Here is a 16,145-nt window from a genome sequence, read left to right as displayed (position 1 = left end):
CCAATTTAGTTGCCACGGTGATAAATAGACTTTTTAATTCTGGATTTTATCTCCCTGTCACGCAAAGGCACCTCTACATTTATATTCTAATGTTAAGCGATTGTTTGGCAAGAATCAATGGCTGTTTGCAGGCTCCTAACTTCTGTTTCTGGCTGCTGTCAATCAACTAACTAACTAATCAATTTCCTCCCAATAATTTGCAAAAAGTGTCTCTTTCGGGCTTCAGAACTTCTGAACTATGCAATACGCGTGGAGACACAACATTTATCAGAACTCCCGCCTCCTGCTCCAACCTGCGCCTCACTCGTTTGTGGTGCTGCTTTCCCGCTTCACTGACTCTCGCATCCCGAACTCAACCTCAGTACAGGAGGATTCACCTCACTCCCCACTTTGGCCGCACAAGCCGACCCAAGTGTAGAGAGCGGCGGGTGGGGCAGGAGCAAGGGAAATGTCCCGAGGGGTGATGGAACCCAAGAGCTGGAGGCGGAGTCGGGGGACTGAAGAAAGCAGAAGCATTGATTCAGTGACAGGGCAGTCGTGAGTCATAGTCAGAGTTAACTCCGGACGCGATCAGGTCCAGAGAGGAAGTTTTGGTGGGTGAGGCGCCATGGACGTTTCGCTCTGTCTTGTGTTGGTACAGTTGATAGTGGGTGAGTAGACTCACTTTCATCATGTACCTCCTCTATCCCCATTCCTCAACCCTCCTCTCATCAGCCAACCCCTCCTAACACGCCCTCCAGAATACTCTCTCCGGTGCAGAAACCTCGGCACCGTTTCGAGAGGCCTCCCTCCTGTCCCGCCTCTCTAATTCAGAGAGAGAGAGAGTTAGTCCGTGTGATGCCTTCCCCGGCTGGAGGAACAAATGCCTGCATTTGACTTGCACCCTCACAGGAGATTAGGAACAGCCCGAAGTGCTTCCCACCCGCTAACGGGTATGAAGAGTTGAAATGAGGAACAGAAGATCCGGGAAAGGCCTGTTGCTAAAGTCGGGGTTATAGGTGGAGGATTGCTGAAGCGGAGGATTTCTTTTTTTGGAGAGAGACCATTCGTTGCGGCTTGTATAGCTGATCGGAGAGTGGGCAAGAACAGAACGGGCAGAGAGAGCTCGAAGGGCGACAGTGCGAGATCCGGGTTTTAGTCCATAACCGATTCCCGGGGATAGTTACAGGTTGGAATCCAGTAAAAGGTTTTAATGTGTTTATACAACGAATGACAGATCCTCAGGGGTTAGTTCCAGGCTGGAATCTCATGCGAGGGTCTGCGGTGTTTATACAGTGAATAACAGATCCGAAGGGTTAGTGCCAGGCTGGAATCTACACACGCAGGAGCACACACACATAGTATTGCAAGGGTTAAATGCGTTTATATGGTCAATAACATTCCCGAAATGTGTAGATTCTGAAATCTAATCCCCGGGCCCAGGAGTTTAAAGCTGTGTTGCCTGATTCCCCATTGGTGATCTTAGGCTCGGAGTGTGAAAGGGAATCGTAAAATTTACTATCGATGTAGGTAAATGTCACGATATTTCAGAATTTCAGGACAATAATGTAATAATGTAATACAATGGAATTTATGATAATCGGCACATAAGCATAAAACTGTCAACCAATGCGCAAAGCAAGTCAAATTCTGCAAACAGAAATTTTACTGACAACTAGATTTGTAAAGAGATCTTAAAAGTGAGTGTGCAGCTGGGAGAGTGAGTTCACAGATTCAGTGAGTGAAGTTCTCCACGCCGGGTCAGGGTGCTGGTGGTTGGTAATGCGGGTCTTTTGCAATTTGGATTTAACGGGTTTGAGAGGAGAAAGAATTGTTCTGGAGCTCGGTCTGTCAATCAGAGGGCAGGGATTTGCCTGGCGCTGAGAGAATTACGGGCTGATTATCCGCCGGGTGAGATGTGGGTGGAGGTTCCCAAATGACCATTTGCTCCCTCCCTCTCCCTCAGCATGGAGCAGCGGAAGTGGCTTCCGGGTGGAGCAGCCGAAATACGTGGAGGCTGTAGAGAACGAGTCCGTCACTCTCACCTGCACCTTTACCCACCCGGAAATCTCCTCACTCCGAGACATTGACATCAGATGGAGAGTTCGCATTCACTACAAGACAGATATATTCAGGTATCTGGATAACTACACACACAAAGTGTTCAGTGACCGAATCAAGTTCGTGGGTTCGCCGCTTGGAGACAACACGGGCTCCATCCGCTTAGACGGGGTCAGAGAACTGGACAGCAACATGTACTTCTGCAGTGTGGTGATCTTGGGGGAAGAGTACACAGGTCCTGGGACCGTCCTGTCGGTTCAAGGTGAGAACCCCTTCCTCTGTCTCAGAGATGGTGGAGTTTGTTGCGGCTGGAGGTGTTGCCTGGGGTTGGGGTGTTGCAGGTGAGGGAAAAACGAGTGGTAAATGGGGGAAGCTACGGGTTTACGGAGTGTACATGTCTCTGTGCCGAATAAGGAATTAGACAGGCAGACGAAGCAGATGAAACTGCGGGAGTCTCACAGACACACACAGGCACGAACACACACGTAACAATTCCTGACAGCCCGTGGTGAGAGGGGAGTCGGGGCGGGCATAATGTAATTATGTTGGATAACAGACCCCTGGGATTCAATTACTGAAGTGGGTGTAACTTCGGCGCTCCGTGGGTTTATATATCGATTAAGTGATATTTAGCTGTGAGATGCAGACGGGGATCTAATCCAGGGGTTCGGGTGTTTCTCTGCAAGAGACCCCAGAGAGTTAGTAGTGAGTGGAATCTTATCCAGGGGTTCATTGAGCTTATGTTGTGAAATACAGATTCCCAGACGTGAGTTAGACGCTGTGATCTCTGAAACAATCTGGGAGTTTAATATAGAGTATAACAACTAACCATGAGTTGGGTATGGACCAGAATCTAATCTGGTGTTCAGATTGTTTGCCTAGCAATGCACAGATGCCCGGGAGTGGGTTGCAGACTGGACTACAATCAAGGGTTCAGAGGTTTTATATTTAGAAATATATGCCCAGAGAGAGTTTCAGGCTGTGACAGGTTGTTTGGACTTCGGGACTATATATAGATAACAAATTCCCATCTACGTGTTACACGTTGTGATCTAATTCAAGAGTTTAAACGGTCTTTGTTGAGAATGGCAGGACCCCAAAAGTGAATTTGATGCTGACATGTAATCTCGGGGCTCAGGGGTTGATGTCTGATTTGCCTAATTCCCGATTGGTGGTCACAGGCTTGGAGAGAGGACGATGCTAGCGGTTAGGAATGGGGACTTGTTTTCAGTAAGCATTTGATGGATTTGGAAGGGGAAGGATTTAGTCCAGAGGTTAGCTTATTAATCAGAGCGCAGGGACTTGTCTGTTGCTGAGAGTATTATGGGATGATTTTCTGCCAAATGAAATGTGATAGGAGGTTCCCGAATGATCGTTTGCTCCCTTTTCCCTCAGCACTGACCGGTAGCCGTGAGTTCCTGGTGAAGCAGCTGGGGTACCAGGAGGCTGCAGAGAATGGGTCCGTCATTCTCCCCTGTTCCTTCACTTACCCGGACACTTATACACCCAGAGACATTCATATCACTTGGAGAGTTGGTGGCTTTCATGGTATACAGATATTCGATTCTTCACGAAACAGCGCACTCGGTGAATACCGAGGCCGGATCGAATTCCTGGGCTCCGCACTTCGAGACAAGACGGGCTCCATCCGCTTACATCGGTTGAAAGGAAATGACTCCAATTTCTATGTCTGCCGTGTGACAATTTTGGAAGATCATCGGAAGCCGACTGAATGGCAAAGCATCTCAGGGACGTTTCTGTCCGTGAGAGGTGAGTCCTGAATCCTTACCCTGACCTCTGCTCTTGTCTAAATGTTGTTTCAATTAATCCCTGTGCATCAACCCAGCTTCATGTTTTCACATTCTCCTCCTGCAGGAGGTCAGTCCGCTTAGTCCATCACATCCATACTGACCGATTGACTGCCACCCGCATTATGCTCACCTCCGGGGCTTCGTCCTGTACCTGTCCCTGGATAGTTCAGGTACTGGCGTAGATAATTCCGAAAGGATGTCAGTGACTGCTCCGGCCCTCCCTCTCTGGCAGTGGGTTCCAAATACTCACCGCTCTCTGTGTGAAACTTCCTTCTCAGACCCCCTCCAAATCCCTTAGCCTAAACCTTTATGTTCTATCAAATGTTACCTGTAATCTACCCTGTCTCTGCCCTCATGGGCATATGTACCTCAATCATGTTCCTGCACAACCATGTCCTTTCATGACATGTAATCTCGGGGCTCAGGGTTCGATGCCTGGTTTGCCGAATTCTCCACTGGTAGTCACAGACTTGGAGAATGGACGATTTAGTCTGGATTTATTCTGCATTGGTCTAGTTTATGAATCAGAGTGCAGGGACTTGTCTGTTGCTGAGAGTATTATGGGATGGTTTTCCGCCGAATGAAATGTGATAGGAGGTTCCCAAATGATCGTTTGCTCCCTTTTACCTCAGCACGGACCGGTAGCCGTGAGTTCCGGGTGAAGCAGCTGGGGTACCAGGAGGCTGCAGAGAATGGGTCCGTCATTCTCCCCTGTTCCTTCACTTACCCGGACACTTATATACCCAGAGACATTCATATCACTTGGAGAGTTGGTGGCTTTCATGGTACAGAGATATTCGATTCTTCACGAAACAACGCATTCGGGGAATACCGAGGCCGGATCGAGTTCCTGGGCTCCCCCTTGCGAGACAAGACCGGCTCCATCCGCATAGAAATGAGTCCAATTTCTATGTCTGCCGTGTGAGAAGTTTGAATGATCATGATAAGCTAACTGAATGGCAAAGCATCTCGGCGACGTTTCTGTCAGTGCGAGGTGCGTCCTGAATCCTTACCCTGACCTCTGCTCTTGTCTAAAGGTTCTTTGATTTCATGGTTTAATGTAGTTTCTCACGATTTATTTCCTGTGCATTGACTCAACTTTATGTTTTCATACAGCAAGGACGCAGTCCCCTCCACCCATTATGTCCATGCTGACTCTTATCCACATGAAACTTGTCTCCCGCCACTTGCCTACTCACCTTTTGTCCCTGGGTAGTTCAGGTACTCGTCCAGACGCTTCCTTGATGCTGTCACTGACTCCGCTTTTTCAGGCAGAGTGTTCCAGGTGCTCACCACTCTGTGGTTCTCCCCACCCCCATCACCTCTACCCAATCACCCTAAAATTGAACTCGCAAGTTTTATTTACTTCTGACATGAGCATCCTGTAGTCTATATCTCTTATAATTTTAAAGACCTTATACATATGTCCCTTCGAAATCTCCTCAACTCCAGGGACAACTGACCTGGTCTCTGCTCATCACTGCAGCTCTATCCCAGATTACATCCTGTGAAACTTTCCACCATCTCCAGCACTACCTCTGTTTGACAATACTCAATATTTTCCTACCATTGGTGCTGTGTGTCCTGTCCTAGTGGATACTGGCAAAATATATCGCCTCACATGGATCAGGATTGAACTCCACCAACCACTTGCCAAATACAATAGATTCTGCAGATGCAGAAAGTCCAGAGTAACACACACAAAATGCAGGAGGAATTCAGCAGGTCAGGCAGCATCTATGGAGGGGAATAAATAGCCAATGTTTTGGTCAGAGATCCTTCTTCAGGACTGGAAATTAATGGGGAAGAAGCCGGAATAAGAAGGTGAGGGGCGGCGAGGAATGAGTACAAGCTGGCAGATGGCTGTGTCTGGGTGCAGTCACGGTTGAAGAATCAGAGAGCAGCAGAGACAACAGATGGGAAGCAGTGGGATGAGGCCCTGTGGGAGAGATGACTAAACTTCTCCAGAGTAGGCATACCCTGAAGAGAGATTGCGGTGGTTCATCAAATTATAACACGAGGTTCTGTAGATGCTGGAGGAACTCAGCATGTCAGGCAGAATCTGTGGAGATTTCTCAGACCATTTCATCAAAACATTCCCCATAGGGAAAAGCTAACACTTCCCTCCACACTGCCAACACCTTAACCCATCTTTGTGTCATCTGAAAACTTACTGATCATGCCTTCGACATCCACATTCAGATCAGCCATATGCACGCAGAAGCCACTTTATTAAGTACACCTGCTTGGTAATTCATGTATTTAATTAGCTAATGATGTGGCTGCAACTCAATGCCGACATGGTCAAGAGGTTCAGCGGTTCAGCCCAAACATCAGAATGTGGAAGAAATTTGACTGCAGAATGATTGTGGTTCCAGAAGAGGCAGTTTGAGAATCTTAGAAAGTGTGGATCTGCTGGGATTTTCACTCAGAACAGTCAGTCAACGTCAGAGGAGAATGGCCAGATTGGTTCAAGTTGTCAGGGAGGCATTCACAACAGGCGCTTCAACAGTGGTGTGCAGAAGAGCACCCCTGAACGCACAACACATCGAACCGTGAAGTGGATGGGCTACAGTAGCAGAAGACCATGGACATACACTCAGTCACCACTTTATTTGGCACAGAAGCTACAAGATAAAGTGGACACTGAGCAGCAAGTTGGATCCTGATGCTTTGAGTCCAAAGGTACTTCAGAAGTCAAGAATCAGGCATAAATCCTGCTAATGATCATCTCATTTGATATTACAAGAGCAGAAAATGGACAAGAAAGAGGAGCTTAAAAAAAAACAAAGAAATGGTCAAAGGGAAAAGCGGTTGTAATCACCTCAGTGATAACACAATCTCTAGTGTCAAAGACTAGAGATAACTCAAATTCCAGCGATAACAATTAGCCCATAAAAGACAAACACAAGAAATTTGGACGCTGGAAATCTAAAGCAGCTCACAAAAAAATTGCTGGAGGAACTTTACAGGTCAGGCAGCATCTATGGATATGAATAAATAGTCAACACTCTGGCCGAGTCCCTTCTTCAGGGCTGGAGAGTAAAGGGGAAGACGACAGAATAAAAGGTGGTGGGAGGGAAAGGAGGATAGCTGGAAGGTGATCGGTGAAGCCAGGTGGGTAGGAAAGGTAAAGGATTGGGGAGGAAGGAATCTGATCGCAGATTGGACTATAGATGAAAGGGATGGAGGATGGAACCCAGGGGAGGCAATAGCCAGGCGAGAAGAGTTAAGGAGCCAAAGTGGGGAATTGAAGAAAAGGGTAGAGGGTCATTTTTTTTTAGCAGCAGGAGAATCGATATACATGCCATCAGGTTGTAAATAATTTATATTTAATTAATATATTTCTTATGAATGTTTTGTGCCTGATGCTACATGCCTGTGATGCTGTTGCAAATTAGTATTTCATTATACCTATGCAGATGACAATAAACTTGACTTTGACCCTTCTCAAAAAACAAATGCTCCCTCTTTGTGGTGAACCTGCCCTGGACATTTGAAGTGGCAAGTTCTTCATGGCTACTGACCAGGAGCAACACATACCCTCCTTAACATGGAAGGGGTAGTTCAAGGAGTAGAGATTGCAGAAGGCAGGCTAATCACTTCTCTGCTTGAAATCTTCACAGCCGGATCAGCTGACCCCAGGGGCAGTCCGACCTTGCTCTACACCCTTTTGGGGGTCTGTGGGCTAGCACTATGTGTCGGACTGGTCTTCGGGATTTGGATCATCAAGAGAAAGAGGAGTGGTGAGTAATTCTCCAGGATATATATGGAAGCCCTTTCCGTGGCAGATCCCTCTCACTGTGAGGTCCCTCGCTGACACATGCTTTTGGGAGATGACTCTCATTGGGAGAACCCTCAGTCTCTGGAAAATCCCTCTCACAGAGTTTACTCCCTGTGAAATTCCTCTCACTAGGAACCCTGACTGGACAGTCCCCCGCTCTGCGAGATACCCTCCTTCCCCTTTGGAGAACCCCCCCCCCCCAATGCTCTGGGAGACTTACTCCTCCCTCTCCCACTCTGGGAGATTCATCTTCCCCCCCGCTCTAAGAGATTTGAGCTTCCTCCTCCCCCCACTCTGGGAGATTACACCCCACCCTGCTCTGGAAGGTACCTCTCCCCCACACTTGTGGCACCAGAGACCCAGATTCAAACCCCACCTCCGGTGCTACCTTTCTATGTGTGGAATTTGCATGCTCTCTCTGTGACTGCATCAGTTCCAACCCCCCACCCCCAACAAACCCCCTTGTTCTCTGGTTTCCTCCCACATTCCAATGATGTGTGGGGCCGGTTTGTTAACTGGCTGTCGTAAATTGGCCTGCGTGCGCGGTTAAGGGTGAGAGAACATGGGAGGAAGAGGGCAGATGGGGAATATGTGAGGGGAAAATTAGTTTCATAAGTGGAGGAGTGGAATTGTTCTGAGGGGCTGCAGAGCCTTGATGAGCCAAATGTCAGTACAGAACACAAGTGACAAATCACCTCATAGCTAAAGCGAGGATGTAGGAGTTTTGAGCTTATGAACAACCTAACTCTAACACAACGAGCGTCAGCACCCTGCACCCCTCCTGTGCAGCTCAGTTGCAGCTGGAGCAGTTGCGGTTAGTTCTGCAATACAAATATTTGTGTAATAAGTGGGAAGTCATGTATTTAGGGTAAAGCAACAGGAAGTGGACATGAAATTCTACAGCTGTTGGAAATCTTGAGCAACATGCACCAAACATTGAAGGAACGCAGCAGGTCAGGCAGCACCTATGGAGAGGAATAAACAGTTGATGTTCTATGTTGAGATCTTTCATCAGGACTGGAAAGGAAGGGGGCAGAAGCCAGAGTAAGAAGGTGGGGGCACAGGGAAGGAGTACAAGCTGGCAGGTGATAGTTGAGACCAGGCAGGGGAGAGGGATGGCAGGTTGATCATTCCTCGTAATTACTCACCCCCCTCCCCCTTCTCTCTGTTTCCATTCCTCATTCTAGGCACCCTTTCTTCCCTTCTCTTCTCCTTACCTGCCCATCCCCTCCCTCTGGTTCTCTGCCTCATTCCCTTTCTCCCACAGTCCACTGGATCTCCTTTGGGATTCCTCCTTCTTCAGTCCTTTACCTCTCCCTCCTATCCTTCCCTCACATCATCCACACTTTCCCCACCCACTCACCTTCCTCCCCACCAGGGTCTCACCTATCACCTGCCAGGTTGTACTACCCCTCCCCCACATTATTCTGACTTCTGCCCTCTTCCTTTCCAGTCCCAATGAAGGGTTTCCGCTTGAAACATCAACAGTTTATTCCCCTCCATAGATGCTGCCTGACTTGCTGAGTTTCTCCAGAGTTTTGTGTGTGTTGCTCCGGAAGTAGATGAGTTGAACAGATCACAGGTTGAGAATGGAATAAATTTCTTTCAGGGTCTCTCTCATTCCACAGCTGGACGCAGCCCCACTTCCGACAGATGGATGGAGAGAAGCAGAAGAGAGAGAGAAAGGTGGGGGGAGAGGGAAAGGAACACAATGAGAGAACAGGGCAGAGTTAGATAGGGAGATGGAGATAAAGAACAAGTGAGCAAGATAGGAGGGAGACAAAGAGAGAATGAGAGATTGGGGAGTGAAAGAGAAAGAGGAAGCAAGGGAGAGAACAAGAGCAAGCAAGTCATGAGATGGCAAGAGAGAGATGAAGTTCCTCAAACAGAATTGAAAGGAAGATTAATGATACCAGAGGAGATCACTTGGCCCATTGTATTCATGCCAGCCAACGTGCCTCATCCCAGCTCTCAGCACTGGATCTGTAGCCCCACCCCACCCCCCAGAGGTCACAATTCCTCAAGCACACTCTGTAATTGTGACAGTTGTCTCCTTCTCCACCAATTCCTCGAGTACACTCTGTAATCCTTCTCCACCAATTGCTGAGGCTGTGAGTCTCAGAGCCCCAGCACCCTCTGGTGTGGAACACATCCCCCTCCACCACCATCACCAATCACTTTAATCTCCTGCACTCTGAGGGTTCATTCCTCTTTGGACCTGTTTCTGTGAGATAGTGCTCTATGACTCTATGTTGTTGAAACTAGGGATCAGCAGGTCCCCCTCAGAGGTATTTCGATTCTCCCCCACCCACAGACGCCAAGTGCGCCGTGAGCCCAGTTCCCACGACAAAACATCTCAGAGGGTTGAACAGGGATGTCGGCGTAGTTTCAGACAGGATGACTTAGCCAACAAGGCTCTACGACCCATGGGGTAGAGCAGGTGTCAACAATGACCTCTCAGAATTGTCCAGGAAGTCTAAGCTTCCACAGACGAGCATGAGAGAAGCTGAAACCCTGCCCAGTATTCGCCATCTCCAAACTTATTCTCTTCCTTGTCTGTCTCTCCACAGGGAATATAAAGAAAGAAAACCACAATCCGTGAGTATACAGTATTAATAGCCTGTTTTATTGGCTCAACACTGCTGTATTATTTGCACTCAGTGGCCTCTGTATTAGGGACACCTGTACACTTGTCATTAATGCAAATAGTTAATCAGCCAATCATGTGGCAGCAACCTAATGTGTAAAGCATGCAGGTATGGTCAAGAGGTTCAGTTGTTGTTCAGATCAAGTATCAGAATGGGGCAGATATGTGATCTAAGTGACTCTGACTGTGGGATGATTGTTGGTGTCTAACAGGGTGGTTTGAGTATTTCAGAAGCTACTGTTCTCATGGGATCTTCACACACACTAATCTCTAGACTTTACAGAGAATGGTGTAGAAAAACAAAACAAAAAAACATCCAGGCAACAGCAGTCCTGTTGGCAAAAATGTGCTGTTAATGAGAGAGGTCAGAGGAGAATGTTTCAAGCTGGCAGGAAGATGCCAGTGTGTTAAATAACCACATGTTACAACAGTGGTGTGTAGGAACTCACCTCTGAATGCACAACACGTCGAACACTGAAGTGGATGAGCTGCAGCACAGAAGACCACCAACATTAGGTACCTTCTGTACCTAACAAAGTGGCCACAGAGTGTAATTAACTGGGCTACTGACAGTGCAGTTTCACTACCTAACACTTAACACAGCATAAGCTACGATAGCTTCCTGCTTCTCTCATGCTCGTTTGTGGAAGCTTGGGCTTCCTGGACAATTCTGAGAGGTCACTGTTGGTGCCTGCACTACCCATGGCTTGCAAAATCTTATTGCCAAAGTTATCATGCGTGAGTCCCTGTGGATCTCCCTGTTCCACCCTCTGATTTCCTCCAGTAGATGGTTTGTTGTGGGAACTGGGCAGTTGAGGAACCCGGAGCCCTTGGGGAGGAGGGAATCAAACCCTCTCTCAGGTGCAACAGCATAGAGTCATACAGCACTACAGCACAGGAACAGGCCCTTCGACCTGTCTAATCCATGCCAAACTATTATTCTATCTATTCCCATTGACCCACACCTTGACCTTAGCCCTCCATACCCCTCTCAAGCGTGTACTCATCCAAATTTCTCTTAAGTGCTGAAATTGAAGCTGGCAGCTCGTTCCACACTCGCACTACCCTCTGGGTGAAGAAGTTTGCCCTCAAGTACCCCTTAAATCTTTCACCCTTAACCCATGACCTCCAGTTCTGTGGAAAAAGCATGCCTGGATTTACCTTGTCTACATTCCTTATACCTTGAGCAAGGCACTTAATCACACATTGCTCTGCGACGACACTGGTGCCAAGCTGTATGGGTCCTGATGCCCTTCCCTTGGACAACATCGGTGTCATGGAGAGGGGAGACTTGCAGCATGGGCAACTGCTGGTCTTCCATACAACCTTGCCCAGGCCTGCGCCCTGGAGAGTGAAAACTTTTCAGGCGCAGATCCATGGTCTCGCAAGACCAATGGATTCCTTATAGTTTTGTTGTATCTCCTCTTCATTTTCTATATTCCAAGGAATAAAGTCCTAACGTGTTCAATCTTTTCTTATAGCTGATGTCCTCCAGACCTAACAAATTTTCTCTGTACTCCTTTACCCTTGTTTACATCTTTCCTGTAGGAAGGTGACCAAAACTGCACTCAATATTCCAAATTAGACCTCACCAACATCTGATACAACTTCGACATAACATCCCTGTACTCAGTACTTTGATTTATGAAGGCTAATGTGTCAAAAGCTCCCTTTACGACCCTATCTGCCCGTGACATCACTTTCAATGAATTATGTACCTGTATTCCCAGATCCCTTTGTTCTACTACACTCCTCTGTGCCCTTCCGTTCCTGTGTAAGACCTATCCTGGTTGGTCCTATTAAAGTGCACTTCTCTGCATTAAATTCCATCTGCCATTTTTCAGGCTATTTTGCGAGCTGGTTCAGATCAGCTGCAAGCTCTGATAATTTTCCTCGCTGCCCACTGCACCCCCAATCATGGTGTCATCCGCAAATTTGCTGAACCAGTTAACCACATTATCCTCCAGATCATTGATATAGATGACAAACAACAATGCACCCAGCATCACTACCTCCACTAGTTACAGGCCTCCAGTCTGAGAGGCAACCATCTACTACCACTCTCTGGCTTCTCCCACAAAGTCAATGTCTAATCCAATCTACTACTTCATCATCGATGCCAAGCAACTGAGCTTTCTTGACCAACCCCACATGTAGGACCTTCTCAAATGCATTGCTAAAGTCCATCCACTGTCCTGCCTTCATGAATTTCCTGGTAATTTCTTCAAATACTCTATAAGATTGGGTAGACATGGCACACCATGTACAAAGCCATGCTGACTATCTCAACCAGTCCAAATCCATCCAAATACATATATACCCAGTCTCTTAGAATACCTTCCAATAACTTCCCCACTACTGATCTCAGGCTCACTGGCATACAATTTCCTGGTTTATTTTTGGAGACTTTCTGAACCAGCAGAACAACATTAGCTATCCCCCGATCCTCTGGTACCTCACCTGCCGCTAAGGATGATTTAAATATCTCTGCTAAGGCTCCTGAAATTTCTGCACTTGCCTCCCACAGGAACACCTTGTCAGGCCCTGAGGATTTAGCCACTCCAATTTGCCTCAAGACAGCAAACACCTTCTCCTCTGTAATCTGTGTTGGGTCCATGACTTTGCTGCTGCTTTGCCTCACTGTTATAGATTCTGTGTCTGCCTATTGAGTAAATACAGTTGCAAAAAAATCAGTTTGAGATCTCCTCCATCTCTTTTGGCTCCACATATAGATTACCATTCTGATCTTCCAGAGGACCAATTTTGTCCCTTGCTATTCTTTTGTTATTAACATATCTGTAGAATCCCTTAGGATTTACATTCACCTTGTCTGCCAGGGCAGCCTCATGCCTTCTTTCAGCCCTCCTGATTTCTTTCTTAAAGGTTCTCTTGCTTTTCTTATACTCAATAAATACCTTATTTGTTCTTATCTGCCTATACCTGCTAGGCACCTCCTTTTATTCTTAACCAGATTCCCAATATCTCCAGAAAACCAAGGTACCCTAACCCTATTATTTTCACATTTTTAATATGACAGGCACATGCAAGCTTTGTACTCTCAAAGTTACACATTTGAGGGCCTCCCACTTCACAAGTACACATTTGCCAGAAAACCACCTGTCCTAATCCACACTTGCCAGATCCTTTCTGATACCATCAAAATTGGGCTTTCTCCAATTTAGAATCCCAGCCTATGGATCAGACATATGTTTTCCCATATTTAGATTATGATCACTAGTTACAAAGTGTTCCCCTACACAAACATCTGACACTTGCATTGTCTCATTTTATAATCGGATATCAACTATTTATCTCTCCCCCTCCCCCTTCCCCCTCTCCCCCTCTCTCTCCCCCTCTCCCCCTTTCCCCCTCTCCCCTCTCCTGTGTACTGATTAAGGAAACTTTTCTGAACACATTTGACAGACTCTTTCCCATCTAGTACTTTTACAGTATGGGAGTCCCAGTCAATATGTGGAAAGTTACTATTTCCACTGTAACAGACTTGTATTTCTTGCAACAATCTGCAATCTTTCTCCAGATTTGTTCTTCTAAATCCCATGGACTGTTGGCTACTCTATAGTTGAGCACTATTAACGTGGTCATACCTTTCTTATTCCTCAATTCCACCCATAAAGCCTCTTTAGATGAGTTCTCAAGGCTGTCCTGACTAAGCACTGCAGTGACACTTTCTAGTACCACCGCCCCTCCCCATTTAATCCCTTCTGCTCTTAAAATAATGGAACCCCAGAATACGGAGCTGCTGGTTCCGCCCCCCCCCCCATAATCAAGTCTCACTAATAGCTACAATATCACAATTCTATGTGTTGATCCATGCCCTGAGCTCATCTGCCTTTCCTACAATACTTCTTGCATTGAAATATACACACTCATGACACTAGTTACACTATGCTCAACCTTCTAATTCCTGACTTGTCTGAGGTCTTACCAACTTCTGGCTCCACAAACTCTCCACGATCTGTTCTGGACCTCTAGGTCCCATCCCCCTGCAACTCTAGTTTAAACCCCACCATGCAGCACGAGCAAACCTTCCAGCTGGGATATTAGTCCCCCTCTACTTCAGATGCAAACCATCTCTTCTGTACAGGTCCTAACTTCACTGGAAAAGCGCCCAGTTATCCAAAAATGTGATGCCCTCCCTCCTACACTAACTCCTCAGCCACATGTTAAAATGTATGATCTTCCTACTTCTGGCCTCAATAGAGTGTGGCACAGGTAGCAATCCTGAGCTCACAACCCTGCAGATCCTGCCCTTGACTTAGCACCTAGCTCTCTGAACGGACTTTGCAGGATCTCATCATTGGTACCTACATGGACCATGATCTCCAGCTACCCACCCTCCCACTTAAGAATGCTGAGGACTCAATCGAAGATATCCCGGACCCTGGCACCTGGGATGCAATATACTATTCAAGAATCTCATTCTTGTCTACAAAGCCTCCTTCCTGTCCCCCTAACTACCAAATCCCCTATCACCACAGCTCACTTCTCTCCCTTTCCCTTCTGAGTCACAGGGCCAGACTCTGCTAGGTCATTTCCTCCGTGCCCCAACAGTATCCAAAGTTGAGGAGTATGGCCACAGGAGTATTTTGCACTGGCTGTTTAACTCCTTTTCCTTTCCTGACTGTCACTCATTCTCACGTGCGCAATACCTTGGGTGTAACTCCCTCTCTATATGCCCTACCTATCAGCCCCTCAGTTTCCCGGATGATCCAGAGTTCACTCAGTTCCAGCTCCAACTCCTTAACGGGGAGTGTTAGAAGCTGCAGCTGAACGAGGAGAGATTGAGTGAAGTAGGGTTTTCCTCTTTGGAGTGAAGGAGAATGAGAGCTGATTTGACAGAGTCATACAAGATGATAAGAGGCCTGAATAGATTAAATATCCAATCAGTTTTTCCCAGGACAGAAATTGCTAATACAAAGGGGCAAAATTTCAAGGTGATTGGGAGAAAGTATGGAAGAGATGTCAGCTGTATGTTCTTTACACAGAGTGTGGTGGGTGCATGGAACATGCCATGCCTGGGGCGGTGGTAGAGGCAGATACATTAGGGGTTTTTAGGAGACTGTCAGATAGGGACACTAATGATAGTAAAATGGAGGGTTATGTAGAAGGAAGGACTTAGATTGCTCTTAGTCTAAGTTAAAAGGTCAGCACAAAAGCGTGGACTGTGCTGTAATATTTTATTTTTATGTATTAAGTAATGTCAAATATCATTGTCTATAGTTAGATATGTCACATTTTAACTGTAGTGGTGTCATATTTCAGGGAAGTATGTCCTTTGACCCAAGTGCCTGCATTTGGTGCATTTCCTTCTCAACAGTTTCCATCCATGTACCCGTCTTATGTCTTTATCCTGCCCGTCTCAACTACTTGATCCTTATATGCACCACCCTCTGCATGAAGAAATTGTCCCTTAGGTCCCTCATAATTTTTCAAAAATATTTTTGAGGTACTGCACGGTAACAGGCTCTTCTGGTCCAATGAGCCCATGCAACCCAATTGCATCCATCTGACCAAATAACCCACTAACCTGTAAGTCTTTGGGAAGTGGAAGGAAACTGGAGCACCTGGAGGAAACCCCTGTGGTTACTGTAAGAAAGTACAAACTTCTTACAGACAACAGCAGGAGTTGAACACAAGTTACTGGCATTGTAATATGGTAACTGCTACGTTGCAGTCCACCTGGTGAATAGCTTTCCCCTCTCATCTTAAATCAATGTCCTCTATTTTTCAATTCCCTTTCCCAAGGAGTATGTGAAACTGTGCCTTCACCCTATCTATGCCTCTACCAAATTTCCTCTCATCCTCCTACGTTACAGCCTGCCCATCCTTTCCTGGCAATATT

The 16,145-nt window shown here is 46.8% G+C and overlaps 1 protein-coding gene across 7 annotated transcripts in view; it reads left to right on the top strand.

The window, feature by feature from the left end:
* The first annotated feature begins 551 nt into the window (after positions 1 to 551).
* Positions 552 to 16,145, top strand: part of LOC140197864 (uncharacterized) — a 40,657-nt gene continuing 25,063 nt past the window's right edge. For 6 of the 7 annotated variants that reach the window (XM_072258390.1, XM_072258394.1, XM_072258389.1 and 3 more), the window contains exons 1-5: positions 552 to 650; positions 1,946 to 2,302; positions 3,436 to 3,810; positions 7,478 to 7,597; positions 10,206 to 10,233. In XM_072258390.1, the coding sequence (XP_072114491.1) occupies positions 608 to 650; positions 1,946 to 2,302; positions 3,436 to 3,810; positions 7,478 to 7,597; positions 10,206 to 10,233 (923 nt within the window). In that variant the 5' untranslated portion in view covers positions 552 to 607. The remainder of the gene's footprint in view (positions 651 to 1,945; positions 2,303 to 3,435; positions 3,811 to 7,477; positions 7,598 to 10,205; positions 10,234 to 16,145) is intronic. The other variant, XM_072258391.1, reaches the window with a different exon arrangement.

Source organism: Mobula birostris, chromosome 5, assembly GCF_030028105.1.
Source record: "Mobula birostris isolate sMobBir1 chromosome 5, sMobBir1.hap1, whole genome shotgun sequence".
Lineage (NCBI taxonomy): Eukaryota > Metazoa > Chordata > Chondrichthyes > Myliobatiformes > Myliobatidae > Mobula > Mobula birostris.
The sequence above is the reverse complement of the archived record's forward strand: the minus strand, read 5'-3'. Positions and strand labels throughout refer to the sequence as shown.